Genomic DNA, 20,523 nt, shown 5'->3' on the forward strand with positions numbered 1-20,523 from the left:
CCTGGGGTTTATTTGCTGAGGGCGCTTCCCATAAAAGCGAGTGAGTATGCATTGAGAAATTTGTCTGGTTAACTCCTTATGGATAAACGTTAGTCACAAGCATCACTCCCCGCCCCCCTCCCCGACTCTCGCCCCCAGCACCCTCCCCACCTCCCGACTTCCCGCCTCTCCGGGGCTGGTGACCTAATAGCATTTTTCTTCATGCATATTTTGGCGTCGCCCCATGGCCTGGCTGCCTTCGCCTGTCTGAGTCTTTTGAAATTCCTGCATGTTCGCCCCAGATTAAGCCGAGTGTGTCTCAGGATGTGTGTTCCGTTTTGTTCTTTCCCCTTAACGCTCCCTGTGCAACGTGTCTGGGGGGAGGAGGACAGGACGGGGAGGGAGGGGCAGAGGCAGAGGCGAGGAGCTGTCCGCCTTGCACGTTTCCAATCGCATTACGTGAACAAATAGCAGAGGGGCTGCCGGGCCAGAACTGCTTGTGTAACTTTGCAAACGTGCCAGAAAGTTTAAAATCTCTCCTCCTTCCTTCACTCCAGACGCTGCCCGCTCGCCGGGGCCGCCGCGCCGCTCCCCGTCGCCTTCCAGGAGGACTGGGAAAGAGGAGGCAGTCGGGTGCCACGTCCCAGCAGCCGCCTTTACTGGACAAGGGTCTGCAGCCCACCCTTGGCACTGCTTGTAGGGACTGAGTTACCCGCGCTCCGCCCGCCTCCCTGGTTGAAGATTTCTCCCTCCTTCACGTGATTTGGGCCCCGTTTTTCTTTTCTGTGATCTACGTCCTCCCGGAGTGGGGACAATCAGGCAAAGGGAGCGATGCGCTTCGCCTGGACCGCGCTCCTGCTCGGGCCCTTGCAGCTCTGCGCGCTCCTGCGCTGCGCCCCGCCGGCCGCCGGCCAGCAGCAGCCCCCTCGCCAGCCGCCGGCGGCTCCGGCCGGCTGGCGCCAGAGGATCCAATGGGAGAACAACGGGCAGGTGTTCAGCCTGCTGAGCCTGGGCTCGCAGTACCAGCCGCAGCGCCGACGGGACCCGGGCACCACCGCCCCGGGCGCTGCCAACGCCGCAGCCCCGCAGCCGCGCACGCCGATCCTGCTGCTCCGCAACCGCACGGCGGCAGCACGCGAGCGCACTGCAGGCGCGTCGGGGGTCGCCGGCCGACCCAGACCCGCCGCCCGCCATTGGTTCCAAGCTGGCTACTCGTCGTCCGGGGCCCGCGACGCTGGGGACTCGCATGACAGCAACCGGACGGCGCCGGGAGACAGCCCGGCGCTCAGTAACCTGCAGCCGCCCAGCCGTGTAGACGGCATGGTGGGCGACGACCCGTACAACCCCTACAAGTACTCCGACGACAACCCCTATTACAACTACTACGACACGTACGAAAGGCCCCGGCCTGGGAGCAGGTACCGGCCCGGATATGGCACCGGCTATTTCCAGTACGGTAAGCACCCCCAAGTCGCAGGGAGCAGCCGCGCACCCCTTCCCCAACTCTGTGGGTCCCCAACGTGGCTGCCTGGGCGCGGCAGGCCTTAGTCCCCGCTGATCCGATCCCTCCCCCTGCGCCTGCAGAGGCAGCCCTGGAATCTGGTGCAAACCGCGCGCATGGCCCCTCCTGCTTTCTTTCCACTTTGCTTTGCAGCCCTGGGCGTCCCCCGTTCTCCTGCTACCCGCAGCCCGGTTGGGTGAAGGGTGAAGAGTAAGGGATACGGAGGGACCCGGGACCGGGGTAGGGGGCTCCGGGTTGTCTCACAGCTACCTACCCCCATCGCCTCCTGACGTTTAGGTCTCCCGGACCTGGTGCCGGACCCGTACTACATCCAGGCGTCCACGTACGTGCAAAAGATGTCCATGTACAACCTGAGATGCGCTGCAGAGGAAAACTGCTTGGCTAGGTACTGGCTGGGATCTCCGCGGCCTGGCTGCCCCATCTCGCTTCAGGCGCTGCTCCTGTGCCTGGTTCTGACCACTCGTGTTCCATGCAGACAAGAGTTGGGAAATGGGGCAAGAGCTGGGAAGTGGAATGTGGGTTCCTGTGCACGCGGACCTGGATGGAGAGTTAACATTTTGAAGATTTCTCTGGGTTCTGCCTTTCAAACTGTGACACAGATCAGGGAGATTGGGAGCAAACTCTTATCCTGGAGAGCTGGGATCTCACGTTCTTTTTCCAAGATCCTCAAACTTTGGAGCCTATGGTTTCCCATAACTTTCTATTAAAGAACTGTACAATAACATGGAAAAAATATTGTAATGGAAGAGCTTGTTAATGACCCCTTAAAATACAGAGGGCTAACTTGCCAGTGGGGCACCCCTCATCAGCAAAGTTTAGGTTTTCTTCTTTTGTTTGAGGCCACACTTTAACTTAGTTGTTTTGATATTACTTCAGCCAGAATAAGAGCATGAGCAAGAGCTTTGTTTTTGAATCAGTCCTAAAATAAAATCATAGCAGTTTGGGGAATGGAATTCTCTGACTTTGCTCCTGGGAAACCAGCAGAGGGAGCAAAAGATGTTTTGATAGGTCTCATAAAATGTTTTTCAAGTGGAAAGTGAAAATACTCAACAGTATGTGAATGTATATTCACACAAAATATGTTAGGAGGGACAGAGTAATGTTTATCTGTTCAGCTGTATATTTCTCCCACTTTGACCCTTTATAACTGTCAGGCTAAAGGAAGAGAAGAAAGCTGAACTTACCATTTTCATTCTTGAGTCTTGCATCACTCGCTCTATTGCACTCCCTAGGATATTATTACAGTCATGCCATTGTTTTCAAGATAGCGAAGTTACAAAATTATTGATCTAATCTGGGTGTATGCTTCTGGAATTATTTCCCCAGTTTACATCTTAGGGAAGTGTTTAAGAAGAAACCTACTGCTGAATTCAAAATTCTTTGTAAGTACATAGGATTTTTAAATTTGGGATAATTTCTACTCATTCATGTGGTTAAACAAGAACTGATTATAAATGCAGAATTTACTTACCACATGTACATGCGTAATGCTAATTTTATTATGCTTTTTCACTTTTCTAACTGCAGATTAACACAGTTGTCATTCATTCACTCATTCAACAAATATTCACTGAACTCTGGCCACTTGCCAGGCACTGTTCTAAGACCTGGAGATTCAGCAATAAACAAAATAAGCAAAATGCCTCTTACAACTGATAGTCTACTTGGAGATGGGGGGTAGTTGCCATTATAAAATGGAAAAGATTTTCCTTGTAATTTGTCTTCAGTTTAATATCCTGTGACAGTAATAATGTTTTCTTTTTCAAAATCACAGCACAGCATACAGAGCAGATGTCAGAGATTATGATCACAGGGTGCTGCTACGATTCCCCCAAAGAGTGAAAAACCAAGGGACATCAGATTTCTTACCAAGCCGACCGAGATATTCCTGGGAATGGCACAGCTGTCACCAGTAAGTGGATGGGCCTCCTGAGTACTTCCGAGTTGCGTTTTCCTTTTTCAGGTAGTTCTTAATGTGCAAATGCAAAGTCTCATTTCTAGAATTTTCTCTGTGTAATGTAACATCATCAAGGGAGTCTATCTTTAAGAAAATACATCCACTACCAGATCCTGTTTTTAAAATGGAAATTCTAAGTCCAGCTCATTAAAACTGCTGATAGGATACAGCAATTGTCTTCACTAGAATTTTATTCCAGTATACTACAGGTAAGATTTCTAAAAAAGCTTGTTGTAGCCAAAATCATCTACAGTTAGTTAGCACTTTTTTAAAAAAAGATTTTATTTACTTATTTGAGAGAGAGGGACAGAGAGATTGAGAGAACCAGTGGGAGGAGGGGCAGAGGAAGCAGCAGACTCCCCACGGAGCAGGGAGACAGATGTGGGACTCGACCCCAGGACCCTGGGATCGTAACCTCAGCCGAAGACAGACACTTAACCAACGGAGCCACCCAGCACCCTAGTTAGCATTTAATAAAAACCACAAGTTGTTATCAGAAGGATTCATACACCAATCTCAAAGAAAGATAGAGATGATATACTCCATGAGCTGAGAAGGACCTACCTCTATCTTTTAAAATGCCTGTGTCAAACCCAGGGTAATTGTCTGGTCTGTCCTAAATTTAAAGATCTTTGTATAAGATGATTCTATAATTTGCCTTGGTAACTTGCCCAGGAATCTTGGTAATGCCGGGAAATCCCGCTGGATGCCCTGAAACCTTTGGCAATTTGAGCAGTTTTTTCTTGTTCTTTCCTTATGTGAGAAGATACACAGCTCAGCACCTTTCCTTTAATGAAATGAGAAAAGCAGATATGAACACCTAGTTTGCTGATAAAATAGAATTATTTTAAATAAAATTTTATACCAGTTAAATAATAATGGTGGAGAAAACATACCAGTACTTCTTTGCATTTTAGTAACGGTTTTATATTTTTTAAAAACCTCTCAGAAACCTCCCAAGAGTCATGTGCTCTTCTTTTATTTGGAATGAAACATCAGTACTGGCAGCCAAAAGAAACAGACTAGAGAGCATATGGCAGGTTTTACTTAAACACAGATAATTTAGTGTCTATTTCTATTTAATATTCAAAGATAAAACAGAGGGTATTGGAAAACAAAATACTCAAAATAAGTCCTTTTTTCCAAGAAGCAAAGTTAAAGGCTTACAATTTTGATAGATGACTGTTCCTGGGGGAAAAAAGCTAGCATGAATCTGGCTTTAAGAAGATAAACTGGATCTCAATTGTAATGTGAAAACAAGTGTGGGAGGCAGTGTGGAAGTCATCTAAAGTCCTCATGGCTTTCTCTGTATGTTACTGACCTCTGTCTCTGTGTTGTGCGGGGTATCAGACATTACCACAGCATGGATGAATTCAGCCACTATGACCTACTTGATGCCAGTACCCAGAGGAGAGTGGCTGAAGGCCACAAAGCGAGCTTCTGTCTTGAGGACACATCCTGTGACTATGGCTACCACAGGCGATTTGCATGTACTGCGCATACACAGGTGGGTTGGCCCCCTGACGTCAGGAACCCATAGGCTTCAGAGAGAAAATAGTGTGGTCTTCTCTTTTCTTTCCTCCTGCCAGTCTTTTATAAACTGATTTTGGGGGTCATCTAGTCAAGATGGAAAATAATTAGGAAAAGGAAGCTGGTCGCTTGATGATTCAAATTATTATTAATTTATTTATTTTTAGAGAGGGCGAGAAAGGGTGGGGAGGGGCGGAGAGAGAGAATCTCAAGCAGACTCCATGCCCAGAGTGGAGCCTGACATGGGGCTTGATCTTGCAACCCTGAGATCATGACGTTAGCCGAAATCAAGAGTCAGACACTTAAGTGACTGAGCCACCCAGGCGCCCAGATTCAAAGAATTTCATCATCATAGAAGGTCAATGTGTATAATTGCTATGTTCCACAGTGAAAGCAGTGGTTTAGTCCCTGAACAAATCTGACTGATTTCCAGTATCTGCACTCATTCTGTACTCTTCAAGTGGCTTCGCAAATAACGGTGGCGAAGACACTTCTGTTTTCTCACCTTCAAAACCATTCCTCCCTTCATCTCTTAAGCTAGAGAGAGAGTAGTGATTGGGGTTAGCCAAAGAGAGAACCTAAGTTTCTTAAAAAGCACTTTAAAACCAGTCTCTTTCAAGCATGCAAATGGGAGCAGAAGGACACAGTTTCTCTCTCCACGCATTATGTAGTTAAACCTACAGTATAATTGATGTCAGATGTCCTTTGGATGGATTTTTAAAAATAGTGCTGACCTAAGCAGTGTGCATGTCTTATAATGGGAAAATGTGTGTCAGTTAAAAGCCAGGCCAGTATTTCCATAAGAAATTCTCCTGTGTAAGAGGACGTTATAATTTTAGTCCAGCCGGAATCTTGGCAAGGAGCAGTGAACGTACATAACGCAGGGCACAAAGGGATCAGCAACTGGCATCTGGCATCTCGGGGAACAAATTCCAGGGCTGTGGCAGGAAGCTTTTTAGTGACCAAAATGTTACCACTGCTTCTTTCTCTGAACTTAAAACATCAGAGCAATTGGAGGGGGGAAAGGTTCAATTCCACATGCTCTGGGGGCAGCACATAATCTTTAACTAAAAGTTGATGCAACCTACCCACACATTACACATATGTGGGCAGAGAGATTCCCTTTTCGCTCGGTGATCTCCACAGTGGCTGCCTGCCTATGCAGGGGCCCTGGAGTTTATTCTCTCCATGTAGAGAAAGAGGCACTCTGGACAGCTCTCTGTTGAAATAATTGAATTTAGGTCTATAGGTATTTATCGAGCTTCTAGTCTTCCAATTCCTTGGGGTGACCCCACTTCATTTTCTATGGTAGCTTTCTTATTAATCATCTTCTATGTCCTATTTACACTGTTCACCAGGTCTTGCATTGCAAGTGGTTGACGTTTTCGTGTTTTTCACTAGACTGGTGTTTCTCGAACATGGACTTCATTTAAAGGGGCAAAACAACCCTCACAAAGCCCCAGTGTTGACTTAGAATTAAGTGTATGACAATGTTGTTTGAATGTATCCAAATATAAAAGTAGATACAACTTCCTTATATCTATATTTCATATAACTCCTAAGTTCTCAGATAACAAATTTACAATGTCAACATATATGAAACAAGAAACACATTAACCTCATTGATTTAATGTAACCATCGTTTCTCATTTGCTAAAACCAAACAGCTAATTTAGACAGCACTGGCTAAGGTTCTACACTTCTTTTTCTTTCTTTTTTTTTTTTTAAGATTTTATTTATTTGAGAGAGAGAAAGAGAGAATGAGTTGGGGGGTGGGGAGAAGGAGAAGCAGATTCCCCACTGAGCAGGGAACCTGATGCCAGGCTCTATCCCAGGACCCTGAGATCATGACCTGAGCCGGAGGCAGACACTTAAACATCTGAGCCACCGGGGCGTCCCAAGGCTCTACATTCCATCTGTTTTTAAAGTTTGACTTTGAATACAGGACATGCCTGTTTTTTCAAAAGCCTTAAAAATTCCTATTTTTTGTGCACTAGTTCAAATAATCAAAGTTAAAACTTAACTTAAATCCTTCCAACTGGAGTACCAATTTCAGCACTCTTTAGAGCTCTTTTGTTCCCTTGAAGGTACAATGAGCATTGTGGCATTGTTTAAACAGTCTTAAATACGCAGCTCATCCAATGAAAGGACATGTTACAAAGCCATGGGAGGTGGTGGGACCGGCTATTCCTGGCAGTAGCAACAATTACAGTAGCTAGCGCTTACTGAGTATCTAGTATGTGCCAGAATCAGGATTAATGTGCTAGGCCCAGAAACTGAAAAATCTTCATATGGTTCTCCCTGCAGTGGCACAGGTACTTTTGAGTGTGGCCTGTCTGTGCCACTGTGCGCTGTGTCAGAGCATAGTGCTGTGCCATTCTTCCCCACTCCAGCAAGAGCCACACCAGCATTGCTAGAACACGATTAGAGGATTTTGGCGTCTCTTTGGCAACCAAAGTGATCTTAAGCACCAAAGAAATTTTGGGGGCTGAAATGATATGGCAGTAATGACTTAAAATGATTCTAGCATATGCTTTTAAATTTACTTTAGATTAGTATTAGAGTGAAAATACAACCATTCAAACTTCTCAAGAAGAACTAATGGAATCAAGAATATACCTACAGACTCCAATCTGAGCAAATTTCCCCAGACTGTAACTTTCTGGAGAGCAAGGACCCGATCTTATTGGAATTCTTCTCCTCCCTGCCTGTAGAAAGCACTCATTTCTTTATGGAAGTGAGTATCTTAGCGAGTGGAGTGATGTGGCGGCATTCATTTACTGAGGCATACATTCATCCCTTTTATTCAATAACCTATTTCAGTGGCAATGCGAGAGAGAGAATAGTGTGGTGGTTAAGAATAGGGACCCTGGGCCCCGAACATCTAAACTCAAAACCAGCTCAGCCACTTACTAGCTGTAGTGACTCATTTTCCTCACCTGCAAAATGGGGATAAGAATAGTACCTATCTCATGTACTTGTAAAAATTGAATTTATAGATGTAACATGTTTAAAATTTTTCCTGGCACATACTACCTACTTTATAAACATTTCCTACTCAAAAATGCAACGAAGATTCCACCCTAAGGGAGTTTCTAATCTCTAGTTAGATATATTCTTATATGGTACCGTTACAAGACAGAGCATTAGAGGAAAACACTATAGAATTGGGGCATTCAGAGTAAAGGAAGGTAATTTCCCAGAGAAAGTGGGAAAGGTTGTACTGAGGACATGAGAGCTAGGTGGATGACTACACGGCCTTTATTCCCGAACTGGTGATATTTTAGAATTTTGGTGGAGGCCTATTCTGTCACTTAAGATTGTATTTATCACTGGTGATTGATGACACTTTTAAGAAGCTAGATGTACTACTACTTATATTAGTCCTGTATTTTTTTTAGCTGGAGGTGCTATAAGGCTGAGTAATATATACTTCTCAAAGGAGATGCAATATAAGTATAGTTTTATGTCAAACTCTTGTAAGTACTAACTTAAAATTTAATTTGCAAATAATAAGCACATTCTTTCGTATACTCTAACCACATACCATCTTTTTACATTTTGAAATTTTTTTTGTTGTAGGGGTTGAGTCCTGGCTGCTATGATACCTATAACGCAGACATAGACTGCCAATGGATTGATATTACGGATGTAAAACCTGGCAACTACATTCTAAAGGTAGAGACCTTTGAAAATAGAAACCTTTCATTTGTTTTGACTGCAACTCAATGGGCTTCCCCTTCTGAATAGAACATTAAATAATCACAATCCTGCAAGCAATTCTATGTCTCCTAGAAATATTTCTAAACCAACCTACCTATATGAAAAAAATATTTTAAGGAACTTCAGGGGAAAATATAGAGAGTCTCCTTCTATAACTTCTCCAGAATTTCACCACTTGCCTTACTTTTAAAATCCCCTCCCTGGCTTGATTTAGTTGAAGCATTTCCTTGTTCTAGCCCTGTGCAACTAGGAAGAAATTAACCAGCAAACACTGCTGATGAAATCTGAAACATGGATGATGTTTACGTTGCCTAGGTCAGTGTGAACCCCAGCTACCTGGTGCCTGAATCGGACTATACCAACAACGTCGTGCGCTGTGAAATCCGCTACACGGGACACCATGCGTATGCCTCCGGCTGCACAATTTCACCGTGAGTTCTGTTTGCCTAGCTTAGTAATTCTCTTCTCAAAGAGTTTTAGTTCACTGACAGGCATTATACATGTGTCTGTTTCTTTTCTTTTCTTTAAGATTTTTATTTTTGTTTATTTGAGAGAGAGCGAGCGCGAGAGAGAGAGCGTGCACAAGAGGGCGGAGGGGCAGAGGGAGAGGGTGAAGCAGACTCCCCGCTGAGCAGGGAACCTGACTCTGGGTTCAATCCCAGGATCCTGAGATCATGACCTGATCAGGCAGATGCTTAACTGACTGAGCCACCCAGGCGCCCTTACATGTGTCTGTTTCTACTCCTACTGCAGCTTCCTTGTAAAATGGTCCATGCTATCACATAATTAGAGCTGATTTTTCTTTGATGATGCTAGAGAAGGGGTGGGGAGATGTACTCAGGTTTTTATCATCCTAAAGCTTAGCTTCTGAGACAAGACAAACACACAGAACACACTGTTTACCCCGAAAAGCCCGTGTGGTGGCTAAGTATGTAAAACATGCCATATGCCATGTGGATGACCTTGCGGGATCCCAAACAGTTGGATTTCCTGTCTCTTCGCCAGAGTCCGTGAAGCAGCTCTGAAGAAATTCCTAGAGTTCTTTAAAGTGCATTTTGAAAATCATTGCCTTAAAGTACTCCATGGAAGAGGTCAGACTGCCTGTTCTGTAGAAACCAAGATATTACAAATTTGAGTTCTAAAACCACAAGGACTAGAAAAATACCCTAGAAAAAGGAGGGGTGTGTGGAGGTTCTGCCATCATTTGCCTAGCCCCAAAACCCTTCCTTGAATGAAATCTAAGAGGGAATCCCAGCACACGAATATCAAAGGGGTGATGCTGTGATGAGAGTCACCGGAGCAAAATCAGGGGGTTTGAGTGGCTTGTCTCTGTCCTCCTCCGTCCTCTAAGCCCGGCCTGCTCTAGTGTTGGTGGGTTGGCGAGCCTACCCCCTGTGCTACCTGCGACTGATCCCAACTATAAAAACACCATGGGAATGATGCTGAACATGCATCAATGTGGGGAGGCACCAGTGCCTCCAGGGTCACACGGAGACTTGTCACAGAGCTACACCAGCAACTTGCTCTTAACACACATTTCTCCTGGATACACACACCAGGGAAGGGGTTGGCTACATGTACATCTGTCGTCTGTGGGATTTCCCAAACTCACCTCAACCTAGTTGTGCAGATTCTTCCCCACCCCTGGGCTCCTGGCCGGGGGGAGTGTGAGGCTTCCACGGAGCAGTTGGGTTCCATGGACACGGCCATGCACTGTGGCTTGGGCTGCATTCACCTTGCAGGGAGCCTTTTCATTCTTCCGTAAAGGAGGTGAGCCTGTGCTTGACAAGTGTCATCATAGCTCTGGGGATAGATGCAGCCTAGGACGGCAAAGGGACAGCACCAAAAAAAGATCATCAAATGTATTTTTCTGAACGTGCCCACCATGCAGAAAACTTGGCTGGGTTTATGGCCCATATTGTGTGGAGCTGATCAAAGTATAAATGAAAATCCTCAGCACGTCAGTGTAATTGAAGCTAAAATAAACGAAAATAATGTAAAATACATGGATTAATTAATTTCCCTTAATTTTTAGGATTCCTTATTCACTCATTCTCTGTATTTACTGGCATTCTCACATTTGCACTGTGTATTTACTGAGGTCCTACACTAGGTATTAGAGAGTAAGGCAAAGATAAATATGATTTCTGACCCTTTACTGTTCCCTTATAGCAGTATTACAATAACTCTCAATTAATTACTTGTGAACCTCCTGTATAATGTTTGTCTCTTATCCACTTTGACATGGCTGGGACCTAGACTCTTGTCCACCCCTGTATCCCCAGGTACAGGCCTGCCACTGTCTAGCCTCTCATTCAACACTCGAAGAGTAGAGAAATGACCCTCTCTTTCAGGGAATTTAGAATGTGGAATTGAGAGGCCAAGAGCAATACACCTATGACTGTAGTAGAGAGACAATATGAAAATTCTATGAGGGGTAAGATAAAATGCAGGGGAAACAGAAGGACCTCTGCTATCATCTAGGTGACCCCCAAGTGTGACAGCTGACCTTGCAGTAAGAACAGGTCTGGAGATGTGACTCTTGTGGCATAGAATGTTCATGAGCAGAATCTACTGAATTGGATATTGCCAGGTATCTAGAACAAATAAAAATCATTATATTGCTCCAACACAGAGTTGTTCTTTTCTTTTCTTTTTTTTTTTAACAACCAGCTGTCACTGACTGTAACTAAATTTCAGAGTGGTTGAGGTAAAACTTTAATAAGCAATATAGATCAGATGGAAATATGGGAAGGTGAAAGGACCCATAGCAATTTGTAATCAAATAACAAGATCCAGTCTATGAGTGGAAACTAATGGGAGATGAGCAAAGACCTTGAGAGAGGAATCCTCACCTTCAGGAGAATGATGCCTGCCTCCTTTATTTTGACTTTCGCTTCTGGTCTCCCTTGCTAGGCGTTCAGAGGAAGGAGAGGTTTCCTCTGGCTGAGATTTAGGAGTGGCTTTAGGACAGCCTATGAACTACGCCTTGAAGGCTGAGGAGGATTGCACTGGGGGCCGTTAAAGAAGGACATGCCAGGAGGAGTCAGCATCACTGGCCACCCCATGGCAGGGAGAAACTACAGGGCATATTTGGAAAACCAAGTCTTCTAGTGTGGCTAAGGAGTTAAGATTTGGGCGAAAGGGATGGAAGAGTAAGCTGGGACCAGATCAAAGGGAGCATTGAAGAGCAAGCTAAAAAGTTTGAACTTCATTCTGAAGGCCATGGGGAGTCTTTGAAGTTCCTTGAGCAAGGACTGTAACTTGCCTAAAAACTGTGTGGTCAGTCTGGTGGCTCTGAGAGCAGCACGACATGTGATTCCCTTGGTAATGTTATTGTACCTTTTTAACTTTTCAAGACATATCATCCCTCAGTTCACTCACTGTTTTCATGCTAATCACACACTGGAGAACATTCCACTGGTGCGTAAAAACTCCCCAGGAGGAAAGGGTGTGCCTTTGATATATCCACTCTCCCTCTTTTTTTTAAGATCTGTTTATTTATTAGAGAGAGAGTATGTGAGTGAGCACTCGGTGCACGCACATACGCACTGGGGCAGTAGCACAGGGACTGAGAGAATGTCAAGCCGACTCCACATTAAGCCAGAGCCCAATGCAGGGCTCAATCTCAGGACCCTGAGATCAGGACCTGAACTGAAACTAAGAGCTGGATGCTTAACCACCCAGGAGCCCCACCTCTGTTCCTCTTTTTCCTCATTGTCAACAAAATGTTTTATGATTCTACAATTAAGTTCTCCTCTCATAAAACTTAATATTCGGAAATGGCTGGTTTGTGATTTGGACTGCTTAGTTTCTTTACATGGGGATCTATGATCACAGTATAAACACCATGTTGGACTGGTTGGCTTTGACTCAGTCTCCGCCTATTAAGGCATCCATCTACATCCAAAACCATGCTGGGAAAGGAGCAATGTGAGACAGTGCAGAGGCCACGGATCTGCTTCCAGATGGACACGTCCCACTCCACGGAGTGAACACGCTCCATGGAGTGAACTCATCTGGACAGAGCTGCTGGTCCCCTATGTCCTGCTTTACCCTTGATTACTTCAGAGGCTGCTTCTTTTAACTGGAAACATTAAGTCTGTAGGTATCAGGCACAGACTTTTGGCAGCTAACGTAGTCTCTTCCTTCAAATCATTATTAAAATAATGTATTAGTGGGTAATTTCATGAGGTGACTATTGTGTAGGCATAGGGAAATTGCTACAGATTTTTTTTTAAAGGGTCAACATTAAGCTTGTCTACTGTACTCATTCATAATATTATCAAGTTAATAATTTGTCTTATTTTGTTTTCTTAATCTAGGTATTAGAAAGCAAGCCAAAACTCCCAATGGATAAATCAGTGCCTGGTGTTCTGAAGTGGGAAAAAAATAGATTAACTTCAGTAGGATTTATATATTTTGAAAGAGAGAACAGAAAACAACAAAGGAATTTTTGTTTGGACTGTTTTGTAACAAAGCACATAACTGGATTTTGAACATTTAAATTGGCATTACTTGGGAAATCGTTACTATTATTCCTATTACTTTGTGAATGAACACAGTGTTTCCATTCTGTAGATGCACACTTTGGCTCTTTGAAGGAGATCCAAATTTCTTATGCTCCTTTGGAAATTGTAGTGTAAAAGGGAAAATAACATTTCAGTGAATGAGCCAAAATTACTATTAACTGAGAATTTTCTTAACTTCAGTGAACCATAACAATAACTGGCTTGTCTTTGTCTTAGCGTAGATTAATTTAGAAAGGAGGCTCCTACTGTTCAAATAGATACAGACACATTTGGTGCTGAGGAAGGAACAAACATTACCATTGGCGTCAAGAAATATTACTATATAGCAGAGAAATGGCAATATATGTACTCAGATAGTTACATCCCTATATAAAATTTTATGTTTACATTTTAAAATTAGTAAACTCCTGTCTTTCTGCTAAGTGTACAATTTCATCCTGACTTAAGTCAGCTTTTGTTTTGGAACAAATTAAGTAATTGAGCTGCCCAACTCCTGTCTGACATTCGTTGATGCTGCCTCAATTCTTTAATTCTTCTGTGGGCAGAGACCTTTTAAGTGGCATTCTCAAAATCACCATTCTGGGGACTGGTGTATGGAGGATAACTTTGTCTATGGGAAGTCATTCTGATGATAGATGTGATATATTCAGAGAAACTATGTGTGTGTTTAAGTATGTAGAACAGTTAACTGAAAAATTTTCCTGGTTGACATAAAAATCATACAAACAAGTCCCCCAAACCACATGGAACTGTCTCTCAAATACTTTAAAACATTAACGAAAAACATCTTAGGATTTTCAACTTTTCAATATTTTTTTCTAATGTTCAGCTTTAAAATGAAGAATGCTAAAAAAAAATTTAAATTATCCAGAGTACATAACATAATATCTGGATATAGGAACATTATCAGGTCATCCAGGAATCAGTACTACATGTTTTTTTTCTTTCCGTGTGTCTAAAGTATAAACTAAATTAGCAAAGCACATAACAGTACATAGTTGAGGGGTTGGTGAATAAGGGAAAAAAAAAAAAACTTTCCATAAAACAAACGACTGTGCTGCATAATGAGACAGCTGTGATTTTATTTTAAAACTGTGAAACCACGTGCCCCAATGAAATTTGGAAAACTCCTTTTTTCCCTAGTTCCAAAAGATGCAGAGAGAAATCAAATGACACTTTCAAGTTAGCGGTACTTAGGCAGAAGTCTTCCTACATTACCCAGTATTAAAATCTCAAGTGAGGGATTTCTAGTTTGGTAGAATTTAAAAGTGAGTTGGCATCCCTGTGTCGTATATCAGAGAGTTGTGAAGTCAACAGCAACTACTAAGAGTCGTCCCGCAATCACTAGTGCCTAGTGCAGCAAGAGGGGCTAGAGATGGACAGTCACGCGGGGGTGGATACCGTGCTCACCTGCCAGGACACACACTTAACGACAGAGAATGCAGCTCGATAGAGACCCAGAACTTTCATTGAGCTAGTATCTGAGCTATGGAGTAGCTTCTTTGATGTACCTCTTTGCCTTAAGTTGCTTTTTTAGTTTTAAGACTGTAGAATGATCCTTTCAAGTCATAATCTTTTCTAATAGAGATATTTTAATATACTTGCTTTTTTTTAAAAAAACAAAACTACTGTCAGTATTAATACTGAGCCAGACTGGCATCTACACATTAAGGCCTATCATTTCATTGAGATTCTTACCCCTGTAAAAACTGAATTATGGCCTTTGGACACATATGAGAAGACATTTAGTATCATTCACTGGGCCTTCCATCTGTCTGTCCACCCATCACCATTTGACATATCAGCCACTTACATGCTAGGCCTTGCGATAAAAAAAAACAAACAAAAAACTGTCCCCTAACCTCAATAAGTATTAAAAATGTCAGTATTACCCTTTAGGTTCACCTTATTTCATTTTTAACAACTATAAGTACATGTCTAAAAATTTTCTATTTTTAGCACTATTGTTTTTCATGACCATATTTTATTTTAAAAAATAAGTTAAAATAAATAGTTATATGCATGTATGTGTTACTAATAATTAAAACTATATTTTCGATCTTTGAAATGTCTGCCTCTTAAATATAACACCTACTATTTGGTTGATTCTGAAAAAAAAAATGTTTCAATTAGGAGGCTAAAGATTCTTGCTTATTCCTTATGTAAATATTCCTTCCTCCCACTACCCCTACACACTCCCAAAGAACTCCCAAGTATTGATTTAACACTCAATATTTTTGAACCTCAAGGGATCTCTCCTTTGAATAACCACAAAAACTCGCATATAATGATTAGCTGGTAAAAGTCATCCATGAATAAAATTTAAATAAAAAACCTAATCCAGTCTTAGCAAATTCCACATAAAATATTTTTACAATAGGAAGTAGAAATAATCCTAAGAATGCTGAGTACTGAAAAGGGACTGGCTTTCAGACTAATAAAGACTCTGAAAAAATGGGCTAAATAGGAACATAATTTATTGGCTCATTCCATATGCCATATTAGTGGCTTCATAATTATTCAGATTAAAGATGTCTCGACCTTTGAGGCTAGGATTCAGTCTCCCCACAGTACCATAACATGCGAATCCACACGTATCCACAAGAATCCATTGCCTATTTCCAGGAAATCTTTATATTTTTACATAGTAATTTTGTTCACAATCTCTACCTAATTATTCACTAGGTATTATTTGTAATAATGAACAATTTTTTCTCTCTCTGAAATCTCATAGGATAATCACACTTAGAAACATCCCCGATGCTCAGATTCTGGGGAAAATGCAGTGCACTAAAATGATCATGACACTGAGAATTCATCTTCAGCAAACTTCTTGAAAATACAGACAATATTTTGTGTTAAAAATAACTTGTTTTGATATTAACCGTATAGTCACTGATATGTAAAAAAATTACCCTTTTTCTATATTTTTTATGTTCAGAATTCATATTCACAATCAACATACTCAATCAACAGCTCGATTTCATTACCAACTACCAAAAGTCCTGGGCCACTTTTGAACACTTAAAGCATTTCATTTATCTTTCAAACCAAAATGGTGCTGAAATATTTCAACTTGAATGTAAAATGTATTAAGCCTTAGCTCACAGGATATAAACTTTTAATTAATATATAACTGCTTGCTACGAACTAAGTGACATGTGATCTGGTATTGTAATACTTTTAATGAAGTTCTAATTTCTTCCAAATTTTTCAGGTAACCTATTTGTAAAACATTTGTAACTTTTTTGAAGAGCTCTTATTTTAAATGCCCAGACACTGGCTTTATATTCTTCTTTACACTCTCACATTCTTTTATTATATGCTTATATAATGGATTGCAAGATTATGTAAAAAATGCCTTGAATAAATGATTTCAAGTGTCTGTAGTGGTCATTTGTTTTAAGTATAAATAAATGACAGGACTTTCATTTTAGGTTAAAATCTTAAAACCACATCTAGGGTTGGTGGTTTTGCTTAACTGCCTTTTGTATTAACAAACTGTTTAATGAGCTCACGTGACTTGAAACTTGTTTTTGATGAATAGAAATCTAGCTGATGTCTCTTTCTTTTTTAAGAGAGGGAGGGGGGAGAGGGAGGGGGGAGGGGAAGAGGGAGAGAGAGACACCTTAAGGTTCTCTTAAGCATGGGTGTGGAGCCCGATACAGGGCTCAATCTCACAACCCTGAGACCATGACCTGAGCTGAAATCAAGAGTTGGATGCATAATCGACTGAGCCACCCAGATGCTCCTCTAGCTGATGTTTTAAAAAGAAACTCATACATGAATGGACCCTAACCTCTGTCACCATCACCAACAACTTCTAAGGATGCAGAGCACGCATTATGAGAAGAACCACACTCTGATTAGGGTTTATAAGAAGTACACATGAGCCTAAATACTCAGGGGACTTATTCCGACTCAAGCTACCAATTATTTATAAAAAGAGAACCACTGCTATCACAATAATCCTTACCTAAATGTGTACCAGATTAGCCCGGAAATTGGTGACCTGGAAAGGCAAACAGGCCCCAAACTGTGGGCAAGTGCTTTGGGGGGACAATTTGCAAAATTACTTCACAAAAACAATTCTCCTTTAACAAGTTCTTGCAGGTAAAACAGATGTAGGCCTGTGGCTCGCAGTTTGCCAATCTGAGTTGTACGGTATCTGTGACATCACCAATTTTGTGCTTCCCTCGCCTGCTCAAGGCAAAGTACCTGAACCTACTTTCATTATTAATGAAAAGATGATTTCTTTTGTTTCATTAGTGGTCAGTGTTTTAAGCACTGTTCATTCAACCAAAAGCTCATAAACCAAAGACAGGGGAGGGAGGGTCTTCCCTTCTGTTAGCAAACTTGACTGCCTTATGTTACTCATTTATTAGTATTTCTAATCCTTGCCACAGATGTTAGTAGAGGATTAACACAGAGGTTGAATAATCACTTAAAACATGTATAGAGGAATTCCAGTTTCACAAGATATGCTACTCAGAAGAATCGCATAGAAAAATAGGTATGGGAGATGTTATCTCTGTGGTGGAGATTCCCAATACATATTACCATGTTAAAGAATCTCAGATCCCCTGAGGTAAAGAAACCACTTTGTCTGTGCTATTCAGTGTTTTTCAAACTTGTTTTGCCACAAAAATCTTTTTTTTTTTAAATGACACTCATTATTCTGTTAAACCATTTATTTTGGAAGACTTTGGGAAATAACATACTAAGTAATTATCAGTTCATAAAAATGAGGTAATTTATAAATTAATTAAAACAAATATATGATACTAGTAGTATTTCGACTATGGGACACAGAAACACCTAAAGCCCACTAACTTACTGCTTGTCTTGCGTTCTAAAAGCCTAATGGTTAAATAGGATCCTTGTGGAAACAATAATTTCAGTCTCCAAATCATGTTCTAGTTTAGAAGGAAATATAGATCTTTCCTATTTGTCAGATAACGTAAATGCTTTATGTACTCCTTATTAAAATCTCTCCTCTCCCAGATAGTAGTAGTTTATAACATTCGGGGTGAATCAATCATTTTCTTCATGGTTCATTCATCTTGTATAACTGAAATAATTTTGTTATATGTAACAGCATAATTTAAGTAAATTTCAAGTAAATCTTAGTACTTCTCACAGTGGGCAGGGAAAAACAAGATTGGAAATGAATGACTTGGAAGGATATACGCATATATTTATAACTTGCTGCCAATAATTTGCTACTTAATGAAGGGTAATAGGCACCGAATCTAGAGAGAGAGAAAAAATAAAGGCACAAACCCAAAGGTGAACCATTAATACAATGACCAAGGATGTGCCTATGCCACTGTGAGAAAGAGAACATTGCTAGTTCCCAATTTCTTAAATACCAAATCAAGCCAGACTTGGTGACAACTGTATAATTAACAAGTAATGACAGAGACTGATAAGAAACAACTCCTTTTTGCAAATGATTCAAATAATATTGGATCTTCATTGCACTTACCTTTATTGAACCAACGCAGAAATTTGGAGCCTGACAAATGTGGTGCCAATGTTACCAGTATTACAACCAGTCACTTGCAAACAGGCGAATTATACCACTGTTAGACAGCAAACATCAGAGTCAACTATTTTCAGTTATTACAATGACATTACTTTTTTTAGAGGGACGGTACTAGGAAAAAAAAAACTTTTTTAACAATCTATAGTTGGGTTTCCGCTGGAGCTAACATTCATGGATGTATCAACAATCTGTAGTTGTGATCACTTCATTTTTGTTTTAGGGCTCTATGGTTTCTGGTAACAGAAATATATCTTAAACTTGCTTAGTCTAAAAAAGAACTCATAGACTCATGCAACCAAAAAGAGGAAAGAAAAAGTTAGGGTTTGCCTAAGGAGCAGATGTTATCAGGAAATCAAACACCATCAACGCCACATTCTTACCGCCTTTTCTCTGTTTATTTGTGTGTCAACTTCATTCTCTTGGTTTAGTTTCTCCATGAGGATGGAAACCATGTTGCTTACAGATAACACATTTGGGTGCACATCTACCTGGCTTGTTGATCAGAAAGGAAATAGTATTCATCTATAGCTCAAATTTGAAAATCCAGAGGACAGCATTTCATAGGCTCAGACTCCATCATGTGCCAAACCCAGACCCAGTTAATGTGGATATTATGACGGGTCCAGATTGAGTCAAGTGCTCGTTCTTATTCAATCACCAAAGTCAAGGATACATGGTCAAGTAAGAGAATGGCTGCTCCCACCCAAACACGTGACTGCATTTTGGCTTTATGTGTGGGTGTGAAAGGAAAGTGAGGGAAAAGAAAATGATTACTCCAGAGGTAGGGGGTGAATTATTATGGGTATTGTCAATGAGAAGATTACTGGGAGCCAACAAGCCACCCTATTTATGTCTAACAAAAAGATTAACAAAATCAACATCTATATAGCACAACTCATGACCTTTCCTTCCAGCTACTCATTCAACTGATTTCTGTGAAGAAAACCCCATATTATCAGCATCTAAGGGCTGATTTTTACTCCAGAAGGAAGTAATTCCATCCTGCTCTCCCTTTCAACACTACCCACCTTCCCTACTGGCAGGTCTAAACAGCCTGCTCACTCTCACCCCACCTTCTGTGTGTCATGAAGTCTTAGGGCATTTCAGAAAGGAAGCTCATTCTTTTCAGTGAGAAGACTTTAGTTCTTTCTTATCCAAACACTCACACTGGAATTGTAAAAAGAAGGGTCAACCTAGAGAGAAAAAGGGAAAAGAACAAGAGGAAAAGCCATTGCTTTAAGGTTTTGCTCCTCCAGTTGCTACCCATTCCCACTGACACCTCTCCCATCCTTCTATCCTGTTGTTAATCCTTCAGCATCAGTGAAAGGCTCTCTCAGGCAGGGGTACCTTGGGGAGGGGGCATTGCGCTTTTTATTTCTATGAGTTACATTGTGCTTTTAACACAGTTATAGTCCCCGTAGCATGGGTACAGTTCAATGGTAGAAAAAATACAGAGGGAAAACTCAGAAAAAAGCACGACAAAATTCCACGAACAACTGCAGTGGTAATGAGAGGCTTGGGTGAGAGGAACTAGCAGTCAGCTATGCTCAGCCCTCTCTCAATATTCTAGAGTTCACACTGTTCTTTTAAATCCAGGGTATAGAAAAACTGACATGTGGTTGATGCTGGGGTGAGGCAGGGGTGATACACAGGTAGGGCAACTCAACCCAGAGGTGTCCGAACCTGAGTCTAAGAGCATCGGTGATTCGGCTAAATGTGCTTTGCAGATGAG

General features: G+C 41.7%; 2 protein-coding genes across 4 annotated transcripts in view; one reads left to right on the plus strand and one right to left on the minus strand.

Annotated features, from left to right (window-relative positions):
* The first annotated feature begins 437 nt into the window (after window positions 1-437).
* Window positions 438-16,628, plus strand: LOX (lysyl oxidase). The gene is made up of 7 exons (XM_045794862.2): window positions 438-1,435; window positions 1,778-1,886; window positions 3,276-3,413; window positions 4,809-4,965; window positions 8,571-8,666; window positions 9,027-9,142; window positions 13,037-16,628. Exons 1-7 carry the CDS (start codon window positions 811-813, stop codon window positions 13,041-13,043), a joined length of 1,248 nt encoding a protein of 415 aa, XP_045650818.2. The 5' UTR covers window positions 438-810; the 3' UTR covers window positions 13,044-16,628.
* SRFBP1 (serum response factor binding protein 1) overlaps window positions 3,407-20,523 on the minus strand; it is a 97,718-nt gene continuing 80,601 nt past the window's right edge. For all 3 annotated transcript variants that reach the window (XM_045794860.2, XM_045794858.2, XM_087862359.1), the window contains 3 exons: window positions 10,324-10,531; window positions 9,615-9,817; window positions 3,407-4,245 (listed from right to left, as the gene is read on the minus strand). The gene's annotated coding sequence lies outside the window, so the exon portion shown is untranslated. The remainder of the gene's footprint in view (window positions 4,246-9,614; window positions 9,818-10,323; window positions 10,532-20,523) is intronic.

Source organism: Ursus americanus, chromosome 5, assembly GCF_024610735.1.
Source record: "Ursus americanus isolate L20-20 chromosome 5, mUrsAme1.1.p, whole genome shotgun sequence".
NCBI classification, from domain to species: domain Eukaryota; kingdom Metazoa; phylum Chordata; class Mammalia; order Carnivora; family Ursidae; genus Ursus; species Ursus americanus.